General features: G+C 47.1%; 2 protein-coding genes across 6 annotated transcripts in view; both read left to right on the top strand.

Moving 5' to 3' along the window:
- Window positions 1-7,089, top strand: part of Slc6a19 (solute carrier family 6 member 19) — a 22,021-nt gene extending 14,932 nt beyond the window's left edge. The window contains exons 7-12 of the mRNA XM_021180593.2: window positions 644-772; window positions 917-1,073; window positions 2,454-2,658; window positions 2,776-2,935; window positions 4,673-4,835; window positions 4,998-7,089. Of these exons, the coding sequence (XP_021036252.1) occupies window positions 644-772; window positions 917-1,073; window positions 2,454-2,658; window positions 2,776-2,935; window positions 4,673-4,835; window positions 4,998-5,201 (1,018 nt within the window). The 3' untranslated portion in view covers window positions 5,202-7,089. The remainder of the gene's footprint in view (window positions 1-643; window positions 773-916; window positions 1,074-2,453; window positions 2,659-2,775; window positions 2,936-4,672; window positions 4,836-4,997) is intronic.
- Window positions 7,090-8,793: 1,704 nt separating this feature from the next.
- Slc6a18 (solute carrier family 6 member 18) lies at window positions 8,794-25,586 on the top strand. 5 transcript variants are annotated; one of them, XM_021180622.2, is made up of 12 exons: window positions 8,796-9,060; window positions 10,960-11,100; window positions 11,316-11,453; window positions 12,203-12,384; window positions 14,313-14,423; window positions 15,436-15,548; window positions 17,288-17,416; window positions 19,054-19,210; window positions 20,555-20,645; window positions 20,889-21,048; window positions 21,646-21,808; window positions 23,036-25,586. In XM_021180622.2, the coding sequence occupies exons 1-12, from the start codon at window positions 8,904-8,906 to the stop codon at window positions 23,225-23,227; spliced, it is 1,734 nt and encodes a 577-aa protein (XP_021036281.1). In that variant the 5' UTR covers window positions 8,796-8,903; the 3' UTR covers window positions 23,228-25,586. The 5 variants fall into 5 exon arrangements, with proteins under 5 accessions (XP_021036285.1, XP_021036281.1, XP_021036283.1 ...); XM_021180620.2 differs by lacking the exon at window positions 20,555-20,645 and adding an exon at window positions 20,276-20,480 and having other exon boundaries at window positions 8,798-9,060; XM_021180626.2 differs by lacking the exon at window positions 21,646-21,808 and having other exon boundaries at window positions 8,794-9,060; window positions 23,036-23,201.
- Window positions 25,587-26,221: the final 635 nt, after the last annotated feature.

The raw sequence follows: 26,221 nt of genomic DNA, 5'->3' as shown, positions 1-26,221 counted from the left end.
CTCCATTGGGGGCCCTATGATCCATCCAATAGCTGACTGTGAACATCCACTCCTGTGTTTGCTAGGCCCCGGCACCAAATTGCTCTTATAAATAAAACCCTATGGCATAAATAGTACAATATCATCTTTAGAGAAGCCTGGGTTGGGAGAGTGGCTTCAAGCCATAGAGAACCTGGCTTGGCCTCTTCCTCTTGGCCATGAGGACCTGTGAACCTGTTAGTATGAGGTCAAGGCCTGGCCTTTTGTGAGGCTGACTGCTTGCCTAAGGCCTAAGGTGGGATTTGATTCTAGAAATCTCCAACTCTTCGTATCCTGGGCTTTCAGAGCACTTCCATAGCTGTGAATGTCTGTATGTTTGAGAGGACTGGAACACAGTAAAGAAGACAGCAGCTTGGTTCAGGGTCAGGACACAGCCCTCTGGTCACCTTGAGTCCTTAGTGGTCACATGTGTCCACATAGGAGGTCCTGGGTTGCCCTATATCAGATTAGCCTTTTGCTGACGGGTGAACACTCAGGAGTCCAGCCTTAGACCTGAGCACACAGGACCTGCTGTGCTGTGTGCTGACTCTCAGCAGGTGGGGGTGCGGTATGGGCCTTGTGAATCAGCTGTGCTGTCCTGGGGTGACGCTCCTCTCATCCTCAGCAATAATTGTGAGATGGATTCTGTGATCGTGTCTGTCATCAATGGCTTCACATCTGTGTATGCGGCCACCGTGGTCTACTCCATCATTGGTTTCCGAGCCACTGAGCGCTTTGATGACTGTGTCAACACGTGAGTTGCCACCCTAGCATTTGGGGCTGTGTTCAGAGGACATCCACATAGACCCCTCTCCTCTTTGCCCAACCCACCCTTGCAAGTTCAGCCTTTGAGCAGCTCCAGCCTAGGACACACAGCAGCCCTTTTCATCATTCCCAGGAACATCCTGACCCTCATCAATGGGTTCGACCTGCCCGAGGGCAATGTGACTGCAGAGAACTTTGAGGCCTACCAACAGTGGTGCAAAGCCACTAATCCCCAGGCCTATGCACAACTGACCTTTCAGACCTGTGACATTAACAGCTTCCTTTCTGAGGTAGGTGCAGCGATCTCCATGCCATCAAAGCCTCATGTGTTGGGAGTGGAAGAACATTCTCTTTTGGTCTTTGTGAGTCATACAGAGAGTCTTTGTACAGTCAGCATCTTACCCTCCAAGAGTGGCAGGAGTTAAAAACCAGGCAGGAGGAAGGAGCCACTGTTCGCCCATCATGACTCTCCTTACTTAATTCCTCCAGCCTCTCAAATCAATTATACAAAACACTCCCTGCTCCTCCCTTCAACCCCTCCCATGCTCCCCCTCAATCCTCAGATCCACGGCCTCTTTTTCTTTGATTGTTACTGCCATAAATACACATATATGCCTAGCTATATGAACACAGCCTGCTGAGTCCACTTACCATGGCTTGTACGTATATTGTTTCAGGGTGATCACTTGGTATTGGATAACCAGCGATAGGGTTTTTCTTTGGGGAATTCTATTCTCCTGTTCTCAGCATTCCCTAGTTGCCCATAGGTCTTTGTATAGGAGTGTTTTCCTCCTTCCCCCCTCCCCTCAGTGAGATTTACAGTCTCCACCACGTCATTGTCATGTCTGCTGGTGTTATTCTTCTTCAGGTCGTGTGTAGGCAGATGCTATGAGTTTGAGGTGTTATGAGTGTTGCTTCCTTGTCATAAAAAACACAATACCACAGCTGTTTACTTGATCCTTGGCATCTTACAATCTTTCTGTCCCCTCCTTCATAATGTTCCCTGGACCTTGGGTACATAGTTGTATTGTAGATACATCCACTGGGGACGGGCACCCCAAGATCCACTGTTCTCTGTGTTTTGGCTGATTGTCATTTTCTGTTAATAGTCTCTAGCTGATTCAAAGAGAAGTTTCTTTGGTGAGGGATAAGGGCTACACTTATCTGTGGCTATAAGGATGGACGCGCAGCACGCAGTTAGGAATTATGCAGGTTTATTAAAGTAGCTCAAGTTCTCCTTCTGGATCCATGACCTCAACATTCCAGGGAGTTGGCTTGGTCCAGTGCCAGGCATGATTTCCCTGAACTTGGCCTTAGGTTCAGTTAAAACAGCTGTTGGTTGAGGCCAGGATATGAAAGCCACTGATGAACTTTCCGAAATCGTTGTTATAGTTCGCAGCTGAGGAGGGTTATTGTTTTGCTTTCCTCCCTTGGCAGCTTACTCAATACCTTTGGTACTGTGAAAGGGGCTCCTCCCTTGAGAAGGAGGTCTTCAGATCATATTCAGCTAGATTCTCTAGAATCCTGTGTCCAAAGTGCATGGTGTCTTTAGTAAAGGAGACTTAACCTTTAATCTCTGGGGAAGCAGTGAAGGGCAACAGCAATAGCTGCTCCAAGAGGGAAGAAAGGAACAGAAAGCTGAGATGACCTTGTGTTGTGCATTGGTACAGGGTGTGGAGGGCACAGGCCTGGCCTTCATTGTCTTCACTGAAGCCATCACGAAGATGCCAGTGTCCCCACTGTGGTCGGTGCTCTTCTTTATAATGCTCTTCTGCCTGGGACTCTCTTCCATGTTTGGGAACATGGAGGGTGTGGTAGTACCCCTTCAGGACCTCAATATCACCCCTAAGAAGTGGCCCAAAGAACTGTTGACAGGTATGTATGAAGCTTATCATCTAAGGGGGACACACTTGTGTTCCTCATGACAAGGGTGGATGTACCCCTGGGTTGAGCAGCCTTGTAGCCACAGCTCTGCTCCTTGTCTGGCCACAGGCCTCATCTGCTTGGGGACATATCTCATCGCCTTCATTTTCACACTGAATTCGGGCCAGTACTGGCTCTCTCTCCTGGACAGCTATGCTGGCTCCATTCCTCTGCTAATCATCGCCTTTTGTGAGATGTTTGCCGTTGTCTACGTGTATGGAGTTGACAGGTAGGAGGGGTAGCTCCGTGGCGACTTGCCATCTTTACAGAAAAGCTGAGTCACAGAATCTTTGGTAAGCTGAGCCAGCCAAGTAGGCATAAGGGAAGTAGGCATGCTATGGCAGAAAGCTTTCACTATTGCACAAGAGTGGAGACTTCCTTCATAGGAGTGGGCTGGCATTGACTTCGTCCTGGCACTTGGTCCGAGAGGTGGAGAGAGGTCAAAGGGTCAAGAGTTGGCCTTGATGAAGTGGTGCCTCCTTTCTTATTAGACATGATCTAAACAGTACATAGAACTCCCAATGGCCCCTGCTTCCTGTCCAAGAACAGGAATTTATAGGTGTACTAGAAACTGACATGTAGTAACTTTGGGTGCCAGAGAAAGAAAATACAAGTGAAAATTCAGACACACCTCATTACACAAACTATATGTATGTGTATATATGTGTGTATACATGCACACATATGTACACACATATATACATATACATACACATATATGATCTTCAGTCTGGAGTTCCAGAAGCAGCACTGGGCCTAGAACCAAAGCAGGATGGAAGTAGGCAGTGAGGAGGGAGGGGGGGCATGCAAGATGGCAGGACTTGGGCTCTGTAGGATGTGGACATCACACATCCTCAGGCAAGATGGAGCTCAATGCCCTTCATCCACTTGGCAGCTATCTACATCAGAAGTACTTCTGGAAGTGGGCATAGGCTCTTCTAGGGGGAAGGAGGCCTCAGCAGATTTCTAGAACTCAAGCACAGAAAGGCACAGAGGACCACTATTAAGGGCCACTTCCAACTATCAGTTTGACCCAATATCTCAAGGCATCATTTCCATTGCTGGACAGGGATCCAGGAAGCTACATCTTCTAAAGAAGCTGTGTTGTGATCCCTGTAAAACGATCTATCACGATCCACTAAAATTAAGTTGGTGTTAGCCCTCTGCTAGAGATCCTATTCTGGAAAATGTTTTTCAAGTCACTGAAAAGTGGAAGGCCACAGGGGACATGGGAAAGGTTACATCAGCATGAGTGAGACCAGACTCTAAGCCCGAGGAAGCAATGTGGAGGCTGAGGAGCAGGGCCAGCCATGTGACTTTTGTGATGCTAGGAGCCATTGATGAGGAATGTATCAGCTGATACCTGGAGTGGCTACAGCTAGCATATGCACAGGGGTCTGAATTCCACACAACTGTGAGTAGCACTGGGAAAGTCATTGCCCAAAGATGTGACGAGAGGAGGGCACATGATTAGTGATAGGCTCGATACTGGTTACTCTAAGATTATCACCAAACCTGCATCTAAGCCCTAGAATCTCCTGGGGCCCCAGAAAAATCACCAGTAGTTCAATATGCCTCATTGTGATCACATCAAATCCCTATGATAAATGAGTTCTGCCACAGAGTTGCCTTTGAGCAGACCAGGAAATGGTGTGCATCACCTAACTTCAGGCTGCTGCTGCTCAGTCTTGTGTGAGTTGGAAGGAGCAAAGTCTGATGGCCCCCTGCCCTCATTGTCACATGACAGGAAGTAGGTGAGGATATGAGACCTCTGATGATGAATTCATAGCTCAGTGCTGTGGGGAGTCCAAGAAGGTCAGATGGTATCTTTGCCTGCAAAATTAGAGGACCTTATCAAGGGAAGGCTAAGGCACAGCACCCCAAGATGATAGCTACTTCCAGATATAGAAAGTCTGGTCAGTCTTTGGCCTTCATGAGCTACCAGTGACTCTGGCTTCTGCTGCAGGTTCAACAAGGACATCGAGTTCATGATCGGCCATAAGCCCAACATCTTCTGGCAAGTCACATGGAGAGTGGTCAGTCCGCTGATCATGCTGGTCATCTTCCTCTTCTTTTTTGTGATTGAGGTCAACAAAACACTCATGTATAGCATCTGGGACCCTAACTATGTGAGTGCCCAGACAGTGTCTGGATGGGGAGGAAGAACTGTTGGGGAAGAAGGCAGGAAGTAGGGTGGGAGGGCAGTAGAAGGGCTCCACTGGGAAACAAAAGGTGGGATCATGGGGGTGGCAGGCCTTTTCCACATGCGTTACCTGTGGTTCTCTCCCCAGGAGGAGTTCCCGAAATCTCAGAAGGTTCCATACCCCAGCTGGGTGTATGCAGTTGTGGTCACTGTGGCTGGAGTACCCTGCCTCTCCATCCCCTGCTTTGCCATCTACAAGCTCATCAGAAATTGTTGTCAGAAGTCTGATGACCACCATGGGCTGGTCAATACATTGTCCACAGCCTCTGTGAATGGGGACCTTAAGAACTGAATGGGCCTAGTCTGCATAAGACAGAAGATGGTGTGTGGAGGAAGCAAGATGCAGGACACATGGGGGGAAGTAGGCTGTAATATGTGTGAATGTGTGAGTACAGATACATGTATTCATGTCACACAGACGTGTACACAAGCGTTACACAAACATGTGGGACACATAGACATGCTTATGTGTATATGCCAGTTTTACACATGTGTATATATAGATCACATGTACCACATGTAAACATAAGTGTATATGCATGTAATTGTGAGTTAATGTACACATGATGTGCATATGTTTGTGTATATATTCTGAGGAGGGCATATTTATGCACACATGTATATATGCACACATGTGTTATCTAGATGTATATATATATATGCTCACATGTTAACATATATCTCTGTACACATGTGTATACATATATTCATGAATGGAATCTATGATATGTATGAACATGCACACTCATAAACTTATTATATATGTATGTCTGTATGTATGTGTGTATCTTCTCAAGTGAATTTTGTGTTGTATGTGTATGTGCATGCACTTGTTCGTTTATGTTTGTTCATTGCAAATAGGTATGTGTACATTCCTATGCCATCTTTGTACACATGGCACACATGTGAAAATATTTTTACATGCTCTTGATGGAAGTGCCTACCACTCTGTCCTGGTGGTCCTCCGCTTGCTCTCACTATAGGGCATGGACTACAGCCTGGGTACAGACAGCTTAGGATCTACCTTTCCCTGCAGAGAGCCAAAAGTGAATATGTGGAGGGTCCAGTCTGGTCTCCTTCCCTCTGAGTGGATGGTAGGAGGTGAATATGTGCTGCAGGCCTGGCTCCTGGTAATGCTGTCACTACCCAGGCGTTCCTCTGCCCCTTGCTGTGAGGGCTGGACCGAGGTTCTTCTGCTCTGTAAGAAGCACAGGAAGCTGGTGGACTGACAAGGCTGAGAAGACTTGTCTCAGTCAGATCTGATACACCCTCACTTCCTGCATGCCTGCTTAATCATTGGTCACTGAGCTGGCTGCTGAGCAGCCAAGCTGACCTTACCTTCTCTTCCGAATCAGGGGCCACTCTGTACACTTATGAAGAGGGAATGAGTCTGTAAATCTTTAGCCAAGTGTTGGAAAAGGAGGGTTACAGGGTAACTCAGCTGTGGACACTGCTGTTGAGAACACTCCAAACGAAATGGGCACCCCAGTGACTGAAGCCTAGAAGTCTTCATTCCTGTGGCAGTCAGTGAAGCCAGGCAGGGCTATGTCTGCTCCTCCCTACAACAGGCTGGTTATTCCTGGGTTCACATCTACCCATCTACTTGGGACTTGGGGTTTCTGTTAAAAGCTAATGTCTTATTTTCATGGGAAAGCCCAAATTAAGTTGAATTTGACTTTCTGAAAATCCTCACAGAAAAGGGTAAGAAACTGTGGTGGGCCCTGATACCAGTCATGTGCCTTCTACTTGGTGACACCAGCCACATCTCCCCCACCAGAAAGCTGAGGCTCCTACTGCTGAATCATGGAGTCCTCTTACTCCCTTCTACACACATCGGTTCCCTGAGTACTATCACCTTAAGAACCAGACAGAGGCATAAGATGGGGGTTGGCCCTGGGAGAATATGAAGAGTCTCACACTAGTAATTTCAGGGGTTCTTCCTCTGGGCCTCTGAAGCCTCAGCTGGAAAAATACTGCTGGTATTTATAGCCATAAATATATGCCCTGTTATGTACATAATGGAGATTCCTTTCTGGTCCTGTGTGGTCTGGCTGGAGGCCAACCAAATTCTCTGATTTCTCTGGTCCATGCCTGATGGCCTCATGTCTCCATTGGGACAGAAATGCAGGTTGGTTGTTGGGTCTAAAATACATCTTTTTCAATAAAGTACTCCTATTTAACGTCCTTGGATTAAGATTTGTTGCTCAGGCATAGAAGGATGAGCCTGGCCCCTGGCAGGCACCAAGAACTTGCAGGGATGACATGGTCAGCAAGTCCAGCCCTATGTCTCAGACAGCTCTGGATTGGGGGATTTCTCTGAAGAGGTTCCTATATCCCAGAGGGATAGACTAAGACTAAGGCAGTGGTAATGTAGTCTTATACATTCTGCTGCCTACTGGCAGGTGACCAGCAGGCCTTTGGAGTTGGGACGTGGGGGCTGCATGGAAATAAGGTCAGATGGAAACAGAGGTGGAGAGTTGAGGGAAGCAAGAGGACAGAGAATCCCAGAAACGTGTCCAGCCTATGGGTAACACCAAGGGATGCCTCCTCTACCCAAGATCCTCCTCCATACCCTACACTTCCCTTCATTTCCCGTCTCTTCTCAAACCTCTACTCACTTTTACCCTCACGCTCAAAATAGGATCTCCTATAGAGCTTCTGCAATGTACATATTTGGAGTTGTGGCTGCATAGTTGAAAGAGCAGTGTGCAGGAGGACGAGAATTATAGGTTCAAGGGCTTAAGATGCTCTTAGCCTGTCTTCAGGGAGAAACATCATGAGGGAGGAGTCTCAGAATCTGGGGAACATCACAAATACACATGGTAGCATCACTCTGTCCTTCCCAGCTACCCCCAGACAACAGCAAGGTCACTAGTACAGAGGATGAAGTTGGGAAGAAGCCCCTTAAATCCCTGTACACGAGGATGAAGCTTTTTGTGCTCACCCCTCAAAACTCTTGTTCACAGATGGATATGGGCTATTCTCAGGCAGGGTCTTTTGGGCTGTGCCAAGGGTCTGGAGCAGGTGTAGTCTGGGGGGGGGTGCAGGTGGGGTTTTTCTTGACAAACTCAAACCATGGAGGTTTAGAACTAGCCACAAAACCCATAGACAGATACCTGAAAAATAAGTGTGCTTAAAGATTAAGCATGTGGTAGACCCCTTCTGACTCCATGTCTCAGGGAAATAAAGACCATGTCCAACATCCATACAAAGCCAAGGTCAGCTCCTCATTGCAGCTGTACCTGTGACAGCGCAACAGGACTGGTGCGGTGGCTGTGTGGTTTGGACAGTAGTATACCCTCTGGGCACTACGTACTGCTCATTAGGGAAACCCAAAGAACTCCAGGCTGTACTGGGCAAAGGCAGCAGAGGTAGGCTGTATGCTCCAAGTCCACTTACAGAGCCTTCCTGAGAGAAGACTGCAGGGAGCTTGGGCTGCTGGGCCACTGGGGTGGATGAGCAACACAGGAAGAGCAGAAGCTGTCCTGGCACAGTGTTTTGGACCATAACACACCATGCCCACATGTTGCCATGAGCTACAAGGTATTATTATTACCTGGAGGAAGAGAACAGTTTGAGGAATGCTCTACTGACCCTTATGGAAAGTGAGCCTATAGTACTTACATCACAGGCTTAGTTACAGAATAAATAGGTTTTAGTGGCCAACTGAACTTTCCATTCTGGGAGTCCTGCAGGTTCCAGGGAGCATCCGGCCTATATTAAGTGTTGTGCTAGCAGGCTCTGTTACTCACTGATCACATTGTACAGAAAGCCACAGATAGGCCAGTAGATGTGGGTGTTGAAGATGGACTCTGCAGTAGGCAGGAATTTGATGTCAGTTATCAATTAACTGGGCTCATTTAAACAAATGGATAAATGCCTCAAGGAGGGCCTGACTGCTTCAGCTTCCTTAGAGGGCCTTCTGGACTAGTGTGCTGCAAAGTGTCCACTGGACACCCAGCCTTCCCAGCCCTACCCAAGGTGACTGCTCATCATGGCACAGGCCTCAGGGATGGACCCGCTTGTGGACATTGAGGATGAAAGACCCAAGTGGGACAACAAACTCCAGTACCTTCTGAGCTGCATCGGTTTTGCTGTGGGGCTGGGGAACATATGGAGGTTCCCCTACCTGTGCCAGACCCACGGAGGAGGTAAGCTTCCTGCTTCACACCAAGCCCTCTCCAAAGCATTTCCTGCCCTTGAGTAGCAAGTTTCCCTTCTTGGAAATTATAATTTGCTTTTGCCCCAAGAATAGCTCAGTGTCTTTGAGTCCCATCCTGGTCTCCAATGGTCTGGGTTTTTGAGCAAGGGTAGAATGTGTTAACTTGTTGCCTGCTACATCATGCCTTTGTTCTGGTTGCAAGCAGCAGCCTCTGGGTTTCCCATCACCACCTCGGCGTCCAGCTGGACCCAGAGCTGATTTCTTCCTGGTTCTTTGCATAATGTTATAGCTAGCTGTTTGGCTCCACCAATGATTCATCCCAAGGCAGCAGCTCTTCCTGAGAGTGCAGAGGTTCTGCAGGACACCTAGTACTATGTTGACCATTAAACTGTCTCCTTATGAGAGCCTATTACTTAGTAAAGGAGCCAAGTCTCTGCCCCCCTCTACACACACACAGAGCCTCCCTCCATCAAACACTTGTTTCCCTTCACATAACCACAAACTCATGGCACTCACACTGATATCTCCATACTGAGGGCGCAGGAGGAGACAAATGAGCTGTGCTATCCTGAACGCTAACATGGAGCATCTCCCAATCTTGTCCCTAGGTGTCATAGGACAGTTGTGACTTTGTGGGATCTGGATGGGATACCACTCAGATTTCTCAGCTTCTCTAAGTTCTGGGGTCCCAGGCTGCACAGGTCTGTCTTCCTATTCCACGGTGTCTCTGCTTTGGTTTCAACAACATGGAGAGCATCATTTTCAGGGCCCGTGGTTCTAAACTCACTGCCTGGAAGCAGACAGGGTTGTGAGCTTGTGGGCCTGGCTGCTCTGGCTGGTGATCAAGACAGAGAAAGCTGTGGTGAAAAAGTGTGTACAAGTGTGGGTGGAACAGACCCTACCTCCCCAGGCCAAGAGCAGATAGAAGAGCAGACAGAGCCATCCCATCTGATAAGAAGGCTCTTCCAAGATTCATGGTGTGTTGACCCTTTTGAAATTCAGACAAGGGCTAGAGAGATGGCTCAGTGAATAAGAGCACCGACTGCTCTTCCAGAGGTTCAATTCCCAGCAACCACATGGAGGCTCACAACCATCTCTAATGGGATCTGATGTCCTCTTCTGGTGTCTCTGAAGAGAGCAATGGTGTACTCATATACATAAAATAAATACATCTTTATATATATATAAAAAAGAAATTCAAACAAACAGGACCAAGGAGAGGGTAGTAGGACTTCTGTCAATTCATTTCCATGGGACTGGGCTTGTGGGTAGGTACCTTGGCCTTGCTTGAATCTTCTCCAAACAGGCTTCCTAGGGCATTTCAGTAATGTAGTCTATATTGAATGAGTGTGAGTATGAATGTGAGTGAGTATGTGTGTATATCTACACACATTTGTGTAGGCCAACAGACAGCCTCAGCTGATGTTTCATTTACCATATTTTTGACACACTAGCTTTTAGTGACCTGAAATTAGGCAAGGCAAATAGGTGTTGCGGCTGTCCAGCAAGATCTGCCTATCTGTAATCTATCCCAGAGCCTAGATTACAAATGTGCACAACCATGACCAGCCTTTTTACATGGATTCTGGGAATTGAAATCAGATTCTCATGCTTGCAAAATGAGCACGTTAACAGCCAGGCTATATCCTCAGCTTGCAAGATACTACCTTAAAAAAAACTTAGCAACAAAGGCCATAATGTCTGGGTAGGATCCCCATGTAACTCCTGAGGCCTCTGCTGCCCCTTTTTCTGGTAATGTCAAAGTACATGCTGGCAACATGCACTGCTTTTAAACTGTTCTGAGCACAACCTAAATGTGTCTTTTCATTAACCACACTGATATGCTATAGGCAGCCAGGAGCTATGCCCTCACCTTGTGTCTTTGCAGGGGCCTTCCTCATCCCCTATTTCATTGCCCTGGTCTTTGAGGGTATCCCGCTTTTCTACATCGAGCTTGCCATTGGCCAGCGCCTACGGAGGGGAAGCATTGGAGTGTGGAAGACCATCTCCCCTTACCTCGGTGGCGTAGGTACGCTCTCTTCCCATACCATGCCGTCTGCTTAGACCTCTTGGGGACCTCTTAATTGTGTTGGTGGGGCACACCTATGGTGAGAGACATGGCAGGCATAGGAGAACAGGGTGAAGGTTATTGGAAAGTCACAGAAGCTACAGTAGCAGGCCACACATAAAGGAAGGGTTCCACTCATTGCCTACCTGGTCCTGGATGCACTACCATGTCTGCAGGCCTGGGCTGCTTCTCAGTGTCCTTCCTGGTCAGTTTGTACTACAACACGGTTCTCCTGTGGGTCTTATGGTACTTCCTCAACTCCTTCCAACACCCGCTGCCCTGGAGCACATGTCCGCTGGATCTCAACAGAACAGGTGAGAGTCCACGGGGCGTGGAGGTTCTATGTGCGGCCCCGGGACAGATGCTGATCAAGCTCCAGGGCACACACTCAGGTCTCTCCCCTGAAGGGCACATTTGAAATCCAGCCCTTCACCTCTACTCTTGGCCTCTGACTACCCGCTGAGCCCAGAGACATCTGGACAGATTGGTTCATAGAGGCACTTAGTCTCTTGCAGAGTTCTCCATCACAGCGTTGGGGCCCAAAAAGAAACAAGAAGGGGCTCCTGGAGGCTGAGGCGATAAATCGGTTGGCAAAGCTTCTTCAGAAGCATGAGGATCTGAGTTTGATCCCCAGAGTTCATGTTGTATGTTGTGGTGTATGCTTATATTCGCAGTACTGGAGATGTAGAGAAAGAAAGATTCCTGGGGTGCACTGGCCAGACAACCTACCCTAATTGGTGAATATCAGGACAATGAAAGACCCTATCTTAAAGATGGATGATATTTCTAAGGATGATACCCAAAGTTATCCTTTACCCTTCATACACACACACACACACACACACACACACACACACACACACACACACACACACACGGCTCCTGAACCCAAAAGGGAGGCAGTAAACACAGCCCAGGTAGGCCTTTCAAGGGCAGCTTTAGTGACAGGTCAGCTGTGAAGGGCCTGCCACGCTGGCACCTACAGTTCTTGGCTAATGCTTCATTATGGTATGGACTGACCCCAAACCCTGTGGCTAGCCAGTGACAGTGCTGTTGGCTCCAGGATTTGTGCAGGAATGCCAGACCAGTGGCACCGTGAGCTACTTCTGGTACCGGCAGACTCTGAATATCACATCTGACATCAGCAACACAGGCACTATCCAGTGGAAGCTGTTCCTCTGCCTGGTGGCCTGCTGGTCAACTGTGTACCTGTGTGTCATCAGAGGCATTGAGAGCACGGGGAAGGTGAGTGCGGGGAGCTCTGTTGTGCCAGAGGTGCTTTCAAGACTGACCCCTCCATGGCCACTGAGTGCTTCCTTTTCCCAGTCCTGCCTGCACTGGAACTGACCTGTATTTGATGGGGTTGGCTTTCTTCTGTACATTGACACAGCATGTCCACCCTCTTCTGGATGTATCTGTTGGATGTGTGCTCTTGTTGAAAGCATCCTGTTGGGTCTCTTTCATCCCATTCTGACCACTTTTGCCGGTATAACCACTCACACCAACGTACGTGACTGGGACCAGCTTTTCTATCAGCTTCTTTTCTGTGAGTCCCGACAAACCATTGTTCCTGTTGCTCTTTCTCTGAGGACTTAAGTCCCACTTGTTCTCCTGGGATTGCTACAGAGCTGGCCAAAAGCACTGACTGGTCCACTCCTATCCTGCTCCGACTCATCACCAGTTGACCCCACATATCCTGTTCCTTTAAGAACCTTCTCCTGTTTCTGTCCACCTCTTCCTCCTGGCTTGGCACTGCTTTTACTTATAAAGTGTTAATAGCACAAGCATTGTCAGGCTCTGCTATACACAGGTAATTGTCTTTTAGAGATTGAGAAAAGAGATACTTCTGTCTATGTGGCTTCTCTGGAAAGAGAGGTTTTGGAAGTCTCTCATGTCATGTGCAGGTTCTATTCAGGTGGCCATTTGGACCCTTACATCTGGGTCCTGCCTTTGACCAATGGCTGCAGAGATTCCGCACTCCTATCCTGCTCCGACTCATCACCAGTTGACCCCACATATCCTGTTCCTTTAAGAACCTTCTCCTGTTTCTGTCCACCTCTTCCTCCTGGCTTGGCACTGCTTTTACTTATAAAGTGTTAATAGCACAAGCATTGTCAGGCTCTGCTATACACAGGTAATTGTCTTTTAGAGATTGAGAAAAGAGATACTTCTGTCTATGTGGCTTCTCTGGAAAGAGAGGTTTTGGAAGTCTCTCATGTCATGTGCAGGTTCTATTCAGGTGGCCATTTGGACCCTTACATCTGGGTCCTGCCTTTGACCAATGGCTGCAGAGATTCCGCACAGAGTCCATGCAGCCTTTTGTGTTCTTGCAAGCTCTTGAAAATGTGGCAGCAGATTCTGTGGTCTGTGTCACGGGGTTTAGGCACACACATACATAATTCTCCCTTGCATGTCCTTTTACATGGATACTTAGTGAGCAGAAGCCTGAAAAACCAGCTGAAGACCTATGCTGGGCCAGTGTAGGAGGGGAGAGTGTGGGCAGGAGTAGACAGGGACTAGCCCTCTGGCCATCTGGAGTATCAGGGGAAAGAGGATGAGATAGAGGGCCCTTATAACATAGCAAGTGCCTGATGGGCTTAAGAGGGTTGGAGAGAATTTGAAGAGGAGTTCAGAAACAAGGCTGCCTAAGAAAGATCAAGTAGAGCCCACAGCTATTGCAAAAGAGGTATAAAAAGAGGAGGCTGGAAAGTGGGGTGTAGAGGAGGCGGCTGTGAGTTGTGGAAAGGGAGGGGGAATTGAAGAGGGGAGTCTGGGATATGAGAAGGAGGAGGCAGGGGAAGGGAAGCAAAGTCTGGGAATGAGGCAGAAGAGACTGGAGGATAAGAGGAAGGGCTGAGGGTGGGAAGGAAGGCTAGAGCAAATGCTAGGAAGAGGAGGCTGGGGATAGGACACTTGTGTGTCCTAGGACCTCAATGCTCACCTCAGCTGATCCACAGGGCTCAAATGTGAAAATGAAGCTGATCACCTGATGTTTGCTCATGAGCCCAAATCATGAACCTGACCTTGCCCTGACCTCACATTCCCAAGCACCCACTTCTAGCTTGGTCTCAGAAGAGTGCTGAAACACAGGCCCTGAATATCTACCCAGCTGCTCCTACAAAGGCTTTCTTGTGACACATGCCGGGCCACATTTCATACTTTGTTATCCTCAGGCGATCTACTTTACAGCCCTATTCCCTTACCTGGTGCTAACCATCTTCCTCATCAGAGGTCTGACCCTGCCTGGAGCAACAGAGGGCCTGACCTACCTGTTTACTCCCAATGTAAGTAGACCTTATGCTTCCGGGGATCATGGCCAGAGAATGTTGTAGGTAAGGGCTGCCAAGGTAATGCAGGGTGAGGGCTCCCACGGGAACTAGGAGGGGCATCATAGCATGCAATACTTTGATCCAGGACAAGTAGGTAACTGAGTGGGAGGCACATGAAGGAAGGTAGGGAGCAACTGAGTGCAGTGCAGGGAGGGGCTGACTGGGGACCATGTGTTCTACACCTGACCTCTGCCCCGCTCGCTCCCCATAACAGGGAGCTACAAGAGTCAAGATTCCTGTACCCATATATATTAGTTGTCCTTGCAGAAGTATTCTTTGGTTGCCTTTGTGTGAGGTTGTGGTCCATGAGAGTCCCTGTAATAGTGACAAATACAGGGAACATAGATGTGTGAATATATATATATATATATATGTATGTATATATGAACATAAATATTTGTACATATATATACATTGAACAGACACATACATATATGTATGTATATACACACATATATATCTCATAAGGGAATATATATATGTATATTTGAATACACACATATATGAACATATATATATATTTGAACATAAAATTTTGAATATACACATACACACATATATATTCTCATAATTGAACATATATATGTACATTTGAACACACACATATATGAATATATATATTTGAACGTATTTGAACATACACACATATATGTTTAAATATATATACACATACACACATATATGTATGTATGTATGTATACACACACAGACACACACATATATATCCTGCTCCCAGGATACCCTCAAAGCACCCCAAAGTCCTGGGTCTGCAAGTTCTTGAGTTAGAGGCTTGCCAGACTTACATCAGAACTGGGTCTAGTGCTACCCCCAGGCTTGCTCACTTCTGAGATTTTGGAACAAGCCACACCCTCCTGCTCATGAGTATGCCAAATGTTTTGGAAGAGTCAGATGGACCAGCTGGTACAATCTGCCCTCTGCATAATGAGGCCACCCCTGTTCATTCCAGATGAAGTCTCTTCAGAACCCACGGGTGTGGTTGGATGCAGCCACCCAGATTTTCTTCTCCCTGTCCCTGGCCTTTGGAGGGCATATTGCTTTTGCAAGCTACAACCCACCCAGGTATGCAGCCCATTTGTGGTGTGGGTGCCTATACAGTTCCAATGTTGAGCCGGCAAACCTGAGATAGACACAACCACTTGGAACCACACTGTTGGATAAAGGGACTCCTGTGAACTCCAAGCGAGAATTTCATTCTGAGTAGGGCTTTTGTTAAGACTTCCTGAGGTATTACTGAAGACAAGGCAGGGTGTTCTCTAAAGGTTGCCAGGTTGGGCCTTGGTGGCAGTGCTTCAAGTCTACCAAAATACTCAGCTCACCCGAGGCTGGACAGAACTGTAAGTGTATGTTACAAAAGCAGCCAAGGATGCTTCAGGAATCTTGGCATCATCTGTTTGGAAATAGCAGAGCACTGCACTGGGAAGGCATGTACCATGTGACACAGTAGATCCTGGTAGATCAATGGGACAGGGTAGACCATGGTCAGATCCAAAAGAAGATGAGGATTTACAAGCTTTACACAGTGACCAATAAACAGTCGGAAGCTGATCAGACAGGATTAGTAGTTGTCCTTGCAGAACTATTCTTTGGTGGCCTCTGTGTGAGGTAGTGGTTAAGGAGAGCCCCCCTATATTAAGCAATTTTGCATGAACTTCCTTCTGTCATGATCTCTGGTTTTTTCCTTCTGTTATGGCTGATAGCTCCATTTTTTAAAAAAAGATTTATTTATTTATTATATGTAAGCACACTGTAGCTGTCTTCAGACACCCCAGAAGAGGGCATCAGATCTCATTACAGATGGTTGTGAGCCACCATGTGGTTTCTGGGATTTGAACTCATGATCTTCAGAAGAGCAGTCGGCGCTCTTAACTGCTGAGCCATCTCTCCAGCCCCGATAGCTCCATTTTTAATGACTTATTTAAAATTATTTTTTATTAACATATTTTTATGTGTATGGGTGTTTTGCCTACCATGTACACATATGTGCCTGGTGCCTTGAGGAGGCCAAAAAAGTGTTAGATCTCCTGGGACTAGAGTTATAGCTGTTTGTGTGTGCTGAGAACAGCACTTGTGTTCTTTGCAAGAGCAGCAAGTATTCTTACCCACTGTGCTAGTAGCTCTCCAGCCCCAGCAATTTCATTTTTGATGACAGTGTTCACATGCCTTTCACACTGGGAAGGATGCTGACCCAAGTATGTATGACATGTACATGAACCATAAAAGCACACATGTAGCGTTAAGCTTACTAATCTCTTGAAACAGCCAAGATGCTGACCCATGCAGATGTTGCTGCCAGATAGTCTGTGCACAGAACCCAGGATGCATTGCTCCTAAGCTAAGCCAGTGGGTCACATTATGACAGACTAACAAGCCAACTTTGTGTGGTCACCCACCTTTCTGTGGGATAGAGGAAGTTTCTGAGTGACTCTTCTCTACCAGCCTTTAGGGAAGGATATGTAATCTGGGATAATTTTTTGGTCATATTTTACTGGCCTGAATTCACTCAAAGTTCACCTACATACATTATGATTGGAAGATAGTCTTTAAAAAAACCTTCATTCCTCCTCACCACCCCATGAATACCCAGGCCCTTAGTGGCCCTGAGCTGGGTTGTAGTGAGGGAGTATAGGAAGAGGCTGAAGTCATCCTGGGAGCACAAGATCAACCCCACCATCCTCTAGGTTCAGAGTGAGCACATCTCAGGCCACAGAGGTGCTAAGGAGGGAACCATTCCATTTCCTCCTATAGGAAGCCTGGTTCTGACCCAGAAAGTCCCATGATGGCCATGTGCTTGTGTCCAGGAACAATTGTGAGAAGGACGCCGTGATTATTGCCCTGGTCAACAGTATGACCTCCCTGTATGCATCCATCACCATCTTCTCCATCATGGGGTTCAAGGCATCCAATGACTATGGAAGGTGCCTGGACAGGTGAGCATAGATGCTGTACTGGGATTTACAGGGCAAGGTCATCAGACAGATGTTTAACAGTGGAGTCCACATATGCATAGACTGCATGGGCATGTCCCCTTTCTCCGGGGCAATGAGATGAGTAGTTTCCTCCGAAGATTCCTGTCCACTGGCAGCCTCAGAATATGACTCGATTAGACGTAGGTCTAAGATGTAAGTCTACCTTTGATGGAAGAAAAGTTGGAATTGAGATGAGGTACTCCTGGAGCAGAGTGGTCCTAAAGCAATGATAGATGTCCTACTGGGACAGAAATAGACACAGAAGAAACAGCTGTGATAGAGAGGACAGAGGCTACGATGCAACTGAGCAAAGGTTATGGCCACTGGGTTGTAGAAGAGGAATGCGTTGGTTGCTTTTCTTATCTGTGACAAAAAGTTACCTGGTGGAAATAACCTTCAAGGGGGATTATTTTCCTCATGGTTTTAGTTTCTAAAATTTAGGGAGTTCAATTCATGCTTGCTTGGTCTCATATGGTCACATACACATCAGGAGTGTGTGTGTGTGTGTGTGTGTGTGTGTGTGTGTGTGTGTGTGTGTGTGTGTGTGTGTGTAAATTCCTCAAATCATTGTGAACAGGAATAAAAGAGACAGGATCAAGAAATAAACTCTCTCAAAGATACCCCTGAGACTAGGACTTCACACATACCCTATGTGGGATGCTTTCTATCTCCACCACTACATTCCACCTCAGCCCCCAAGTCACATGGCTATTTTGTAATAAAAAATGCATCCAGTCTGTCCAGGTATCCTCAAAGTCAACAGGTGTAACATGGCTTGAAAGTTCAAAGTCTCCTCTGAGATTGACACAAATTCCTAGCTGTAAGCAACTGTAACATCAAGAAGGAAGATATTTCAAGATAAAGTGGGAAACATTCTCATTTTAAAAGGGAGGATCAGGAGAACAGCAAAGAAGGACCAAACCAAAGCAAGACTGAAAACTAGAAGAGACAGATGTGAAATCCCGAATCTCTGTGTCTGGTACCCAGGACACATGGTAGTGGTATGAGTTCCAATAGGCCCTGGCAGCTCCACTTCCATGGCCTTGTCAGCTGTAGCTGTGTGGCCTCTCTCTTCTACTGGTTCTTGTTGCCTGCAGCTTTCCTTAGCAGAAGTTCCAAGTATCTCCAGCATCGGGAGGGATCCACTTCACCTTCACAGCTTCCCATGCTGACTTCTCAGCAGCTGCCTCAGAACTGTGACCTCATTTCACCTCCTCACTTCCCAGACTTTCCTTAGAAATCTAGGGAGACTTGCCCTATAACTCCTATATTGTACACGCTCATAAAAGCAGCATCAAGAGGATGATACCAAGGTTTGCTATCCCCATACTGCCAGATCCCTTACTGATGAGGTGAGAATCTGCCTCCTTCTCACTAATGCCCACATATAGATGCCCCCATTCTTGGTTCACAGGTAGAAATTACTTCCCCTTTCTAATTACGGCCAAATACAGGTATCCATGAACCACCAAAGGCTCCAGGAAAGTTCTCATTTGAGTGCTGCTATTTGCTCGAGAACTTTCCCGGAACACTGGAACATTTGCTGGATTGTAGAGTATCCAGTTTCATCCTCACTGGCCTTTTTCCTGCTCCTGCAGAAATATCTTGAGCCTCATCGATGAGTTCGACCTTCCAGAGCTTAGCATCTCCAGGGATGAGTACCCATCTGTCCTCAGGTACCTGAATGCCACTCAGGCTGCGAGGGTGGCCCGACTTCCCCTGAAGACCTGCCATCTGGAAGATTTTCTGGATAAGGTACCCACAGGGGCAGAATGGGAGGGATGTCCCTAGGAAACCAGGGCCACTTAGGGCGCATGCAGAGCTGCAAAAGGCTGGGGACATATCCCATAGGAAACTACAAAAAAAAAAGCTCCTCAGTCCATCTGCATCTGGCAGACAGGATGACCTCAGAATGACAACATTGTTGGGATAGAGAACCCAGGAGGGAGTAGTCAGAGCCTGGTCATAGAGGCCAGTGGGTGCTGGGGACCCACAGGCACCAGGCTAGGGATGGTCACTCGGGGGAAGATTCTCAGGGCATTAACTCCTGGTCTCTGACTCCAAGGTCATAGATTCTCTGTTCAACCATGCCATCTTCCTTATTCAAAGAGAATCCTTCCTTCTCTCAGAGCTGTGCCTGTGGCATGTCTTCTCAGAAGGACAGGGTAGCACTTCTGACACCAGAAGGGGTGTGTGTGTGTGCGTGCGCTTAGGTCATGGTGTAGAGTGTGTACATGTCACAGTATGTGACACACATGTCATGGTGGGTGAGAAGATGCACAAATGTGATGCTGTGGTTCAAGCTCACGCCACAGTGCAGTGTGTACCTGTGTCATAGTGTGGGGCACATATATGTACCAGTATAGAGTACAAATATGTCATAGTGAAGGTATACATGTGTTGTGGTAGGGGTGCATATGTGTTATAGCATAGATGCACATGTGTCATAATGAGGGTGTGTATGTGCTGTAGTGTGGAGCATATATGTCACTCTATAGGGCACTTGTATCATGGTATGGGGTATGTATATGTTTTGATGCTATATACACATCTGTGTGTATGTACATATGTCACTGTGAGTGTGTACACCATTTCAGTAGAGCATTCACAGGTAATGGTGTGACACACAGGTATCATGATATGGGGTGTATACATGTTACAGTGCTATACACACATGTTCGTGTGTGTGTGTGTGTGTGTACATAATGTCACTGTGAGTATGTGCATGTTACAATGGAGCATTCATAGGTAATGGTATGGATGCACATGTATCATGATATGGGCTGTGTACATGTCCACAGCACAGAATCTGTGTTGCAGAGTGCCTCTGGCCCAGGCCTGGCCTTCATCGTTTTCACAGAAGCTGTCCTGCACATGCCAGGTGCTTCTGTGTGGTCTGTGCTCTTCTTTGGGATGCTGTTTACCCTGGGTCTGTCCTCCATGTTTGGGAACATGGAGAGTGTCATTACACCACTATTGGACATGGGGATCTTACCCAAAGGTATACCCAAGGAGGCCATGACTGGTGAGTAATTGCCTGGAGGGCCTGTCCTCACTGTCTACTTTGGCCTGTTGTCCATCCTGCTCACTGTTCACCAGCCCATCTGGAAGCAGATCTCTGGGGCCCATGTTCTTGGAGAAGGCTGTGCCAGGCTGACTTCTAGAGTCTGTGAAGCCCCAGTGCTCCTAGGTTGGGGAAATAGAAGGAAAGGATGTGGGGAGGAAGAAAGGAGTGGGAATAAGGGAGAAGGAAGATCTGGGCTTTTCCCCTCCTATTCTTATGCAAGCTGAACCCCATTCCTAGCAGGTCCTCCCTGTTGCTTGGCACAGCACCTGATGGGGGTGGGAAGGATCAAGGTTTGAGGGCAAGGATGCCCAGGGTCTTCTGGCCCTCCATCCCACTGTCTCTCACCCTACTTACCTTTGTCCCCAGGGGTGACCTGCTTTGCCTGTTTCCTCTCAGCCATTTGCTTCACACTGCAGTCTGGAAACTACTGGTTGGAGATCTTTGACAGTTTTGCAGCTTCTCTGAATTTGATCATCTTCGCCTTCATGGAAGTGATAGGAGTCATTCACATTTATGGGATGAGACGGTGAGCTGTTCCCATGCCTCACCTCAGGGAATGGTATTGTGGTGCATTGTATGTATTCACAGATGTCTAAATCTTGGAGACACTCTGAGATAGTACCTGTCTTAGTCAGGGTTTCTATTCCTGCACAAACATTACGACGGAGAAGCAAATTGGGGAGGAACGGGTTTATTCAGATTACACTTCCACTTTGCTGTTCATCACCAAAGAAAGTCAGGACTAGAATCCAGGCAGGTCTGGAAGCAGGAGCTGATGCAGAGGCCATGGAGGGATGTTACTTACTGGTTTGCTTCCCCTGGCTTGCTCAGCTTGCTCTCTTATAGAACTCAAGAACCAGGGATGGCACCACCCACAATGGACCCTCCCCCCTTGATCACTAATTGAGAAAATGCCTTACAGCTGGATCTCATGGAGGCATTTCCTCGAGGGAGGCTTCTTTTTCTGTGATAATTCCAGCTTGTGTCAAGTTGACACATAAAACCAACCGGTACAGTACCCTAAGATCCAGGGTGGGGTCAGGATGTCCACTGTTCTTCATTTTTAAGAATTGGCTGTTCAAGGAGACCATACAAGGAAGCCTGAGCCCAGTGTCTTCTGCAGGTTCTGTGATGACATTGAATGGATGACTGGGCGGCGGCCCGGCCTCTACTGGCGGGTGACATGGAGGGTTGTGAGCCCTATGCTGCTGTTCGGAATCTTCCTGTCCTACGTTGTCCTTCTGATCCAGACACCGCCCAGTTACAAGGCCTGGAATCCCCAATATGTAGGTCCTTCCCACAGTGCTGTGGGGATTCCTCTGGCTTGACCTAGCACCCATAGTACTACTCACAGCTTAGATGACCTACACATGGCAGAGTGGTCTGACCACTTCTGGTAACAGGGAAATTAGAGATGTAGATATGATGATTGGCTATCAGGCCTGAGACTGCTGGCATTTCAAGGCAAGGGCTTTGGTAAGCAGAGACTGGATCCCATGGTGTCTAGACTCTAGGGTAGCTGTTCTCAACCTGTAGGTCATGACCACTTGGGGGGAGGGGTCTGAAAAACAATTTCACAGGGTCACCTAAGACCATTGGAAAACACAGATATTTACATTATAATTCAGAACAGTAGCAAAATTATAATGCAGCAACAAAAGTGAGTTTATGGTCGGGGGTAACTACAAAATGAGGAACTGTATTAGATCACGGCATTAGGAAGGCTGAGGACCACTGCTCTTGGGACATCATAGGTCCTAGTAGCCTCCTTGTTAGGAATATGGACTTATTTGATTGTCTCAGTGTGTCTAGGGACAAACAGCCAGAAAACTGCTCATTTTCTATCTGTGAGAAGACAAGTGATGAGTAGAGAGTGTTTTATGATTAGCAATATGACCCCAGTCTCTGACCAGTCTCTTAAGGTAGGGTAGTCTCTTCCAACTGTTAGTCCTGTCCTTTACCCAACTGCCTGGTCCTCAGAAGCACAAGTTCAGAATCTGACCTGCACCCATGCCTTATCTCTTTATTACGGGAGCAATCCTTTCCAAGGCATTCCCAAAGAAAGACTCCAGCAGGGACCTGCAAAGTAGGCTGTATACTTGAGAGGTTTTCTTGAGAACTGTCTCATTAGATTGTACCTTCTACAACATCACTCACCCAACTTCAGATGTTTCTTGTGTGTTTGTGTGGGCAAACACACAAGAAACATCTGAAGTTGGGTGAGTGATGTTGTCATGTCACAGAGGAGAAAGCTGGGGACCCAGAGTGTCTAGATCCAACTGGCCTCTCCGTGGTTCCCACCTTCAGGAGGGGCTGGGGTAGAGGAAATTCTGGGCAAACTTCTTTCATTTTCTCAAGAATCCATGTGCTCACTGTTGTTACAGGAAGGGTGTGCATGTGTGAAGTGGCCACTTATGTTGATGGTGACCAAGAATCTGCCTGACTCCACTTGGAGATGGGTGGTGTGGTCTCTGTCAGGACACATATCTGAGCATGCTCTTTTGTCCCCACAGGAACATTTTCCCTCAAGAGAGGAGAAGTTCTACCCAGGCTGGGTGCAGGTCACCTGTGTGCTCCTGTCCTTCCTGCCCTCACTGTGGGTCCCTGGAGTTGCTCTGGCTCAGTTACTGTCCCAGTACAAACAGAGGTGGAAGGCTACGCATCTGGAAAGTGGTCTGAAGCTACAGGAGAGCAGAGGCTGCTGAGGCAAAGAACTAGGGTAGATCAGGGTTGGGAGGAAGACCTGTGCCCACTCAGATGCAGCCTCATTACACTCTGTCCACTACTGAGACCACGTGATTATTGCTTTCCCAGCTTTCTGTATGGTGGAAGACTCACAGATTCAGGCTAGCTGTGTGTTGCTCGGTGGGAGTCCGTGTGATGCCATTCCTCCAAAGCTAGGTCTCACAGGATGCACTCTGTGTGGACATGGCTTTCCCCTAGAATCCATGCTGAGTTGGGTAGCCCTAAGTGTACTTTGTTGGCATAGTGGCAAGACTGTGGAACCCCTTTTCTCGGAGTGGCCTCCACATTACTAATTTTAGAAATCCAGACCTAATGTTGATCTTCAAGGGAAAGCTGAGCTCAGGGGCATGGGGAACCTGAAAGGCAGGAAACTTCTTCTTCCTCCCATATCATCCTGGTGTTACCACATCTATAAAGAGAGTGATCCACAGGTGCAGATACCAGACTACTAGAGGACTGAGTTTCCCATGCCTACAATCATTGCTGCAAGGGGGAGGTGGTCACAGGTGAGGAGGGGCTGACTGTGCCCCGTTTCACCAGACATATTGTCATTTTTATTTTTCAAGCTTGTCAAGAAAGTACAAAATGGCTCCTGGACAGTTAGATTCTACTCTCTTGAGAGTGATAACCAGTTATTCACTCACATCTGCTCACTCACTGGTACTCTTCACCAGTGGGCCTCTGCAACCTTGAAGTATAGCCATGGCTCTAAAGTCACTGCAAGGCTCAGAGAGCCACCCTCCACCCTGTTCTGTTTTCTGCCCCTTCCATCAAGACTGTGAACTAGGGTCATCTCTGAAACCTGGGGACTTGGGCAAGCATGTTCACTTCTTGTACTAACCAGTGGCTTTGTGATGTCAGTAACTTCCCAGGCACAGCAGACTCTGGTGCCTTTGGGGCGAGAGGGTGGGGAGGGGGAGAAGGATAGTGGTACTGTCCACAGTGATGACATTTTAAACAAAAAAGGCTTATGTGTGTGCAAATGTGGCTCTTACTGGAAACCACCCTTGTCAGGGCTAGCCCAGAATTCAAAGTAAACATGAAAGTCTCTGTTTATCCATCTGCATATCCACTGAGCACTATACACAGAATGAACCCCAAGGTGTGCAACAGAAAGTACTCAAGTCTACAAAGGGTTAAAGCCTGCACTTGGTCCAGCATCCTGGACTATGACAACTACCTATGTCCATCTATTCTGCCATTGATAAATATTCTTGATAAGCAGGAATATTAGAGGCACCTATCCTTATACAAGGTATTTTATGTCCATATCATGTTTCAAAATTAGGTTGTCATAGGGGCCTATTATCAAGGAAATACCTTCAGTGTTGGGCATCATAAAAGCAGGGTGGGCTCTGCCAGCACCTTGGAAGAATATGCCTTCTGCCAGGACTGAAATGAAAGCATGGACCCTAGAATCTGGAGTCCTGCTTAGCCATAGAGAGCAAGGGCTTGGGTGCTAACCTCTTCAGAATAGTCCATTCTGCACACATTCTTGATACAGCTATGAAAATATCCAGGTAGAAGGAAAGATGGACAGGAGGCATGTCCACTGGGTGGCTTACAGGTAGGCATATCAACATATGGGCAGTCCAAAACATCAGAGGTTCCACCTCTATCAAACAGGTTGATTGTTTGGAGCCCCTGATGAGTGCCTGGGATATAGGGGTGGCTACCAAAGCACTATTCAGGATGAGGTGAACAAGGGGCTAGACTGCAGAGCAAAGGTGAATGAATGACCTGAAACTGCATGACCATCACTTCATGCAAGGTATCCCCCCAGTTGACCCTACCCTTGAGAAAACCATGGGCAAGGCCCATGCAGCAAAAACCAGACCACAAAAACCTGCAACCTGTTGGAACACACTACTTCTCAGGGCAACAGTGTCAACATAGAAATGAAGCTGCCATCAATAGCCTGTGAACTCTAAGACGGACACAGTGTCCATGTCTTCCTCAACCACATGAAACTCAGACTTCTTCTCTCAGTATTCTTCTTCACCCTAGCTCTATCCTATGACTAAGGTTAGGATTATACCCAGAGAGGCGTTCATCTATACTCTAGGGTGGGAGGTAGTTCTGTATCCCAGGCAATCGTGAGAGCACAAGTTCAGACAAGTCAACTTACTGTATGGAAGCAACCCCTCTTACATATGGGTGGAGCTGGAACTCATTGTGAAAGACGCCCCCATGTGACTAGGGAGTGAGTCTGTAGGTTTGTGGGTACCAGTTCTGGTGGGCTACAGAAGTGTCTCTGTTGTCAGGAAAATGAGTTCCCTTTAGGTTCTTGGTCTCATTAATAAAATAATTAAAAATGGACTCAGAAGGCAGCTTGAGGACATTTTTTTTTTAGATTAAAGTTTGAGAAACAAACAACATAAACAAGATGAAAATTCCAGCATTGCTAAAGGAGGGGAGATGGAGAAAAAGTTATACCTTTTAAACTAGACAGGGATATAGAGAAATTGAAAAATCTCATAATCTCAGGGAGAGCATGTTTAGGAGTGCCAACCTGTAGATCTGAATTCAGCGGGTATTTTATTCTAGGATTGCTCCAATGATACATAGCTATAAATAGAAATACAACTTACATTTTTAACAAATGGTGCTGGCACAACTGGCAGTTATCATGCAGAAGAATGCGAATTGATCCATTCTTATCTTCTTGTACAAAGCTCAAGTCTAAGTAGATCAAAAACCTCCACATAAAACCAGAGACACTGAAATTTATAGAGGAGAAAGTGGGGAAAAGTCTTGAAGATGCTTTCCGAGTGGATGTCCAAGCTTACAATCCCACCAGCAATGGAGGAAATGGAGCAGAGGGGAAAAATTCCTGAACAGAACAGCAATGGCTTGTGTTGTAAGATCAAGAATCAACAAATGGGACCTCATAAAATTGCAAAGCTTCTGTAAGGCAAAAGACACTGTCAATAAGACAAAAAGGCCACCAACAG

Source organism: Mus caroli, chromosome 13, assembly GCF_900094665.2.
Source record: "Mus caroli chromosome 13, CAROLI_EIJ_v1.1, whole genome shotgun sequence".
Lineage (NCBI taxonomy): Eukaryota > Metazoa > Chordata > Mammalia > Rodentia > Muridae > Mus > Mus caroli.
Note: the sequence above shows the minus strand (reverse complement) of the source record. Positions and strands in the feature narration are given on the sequence as shown.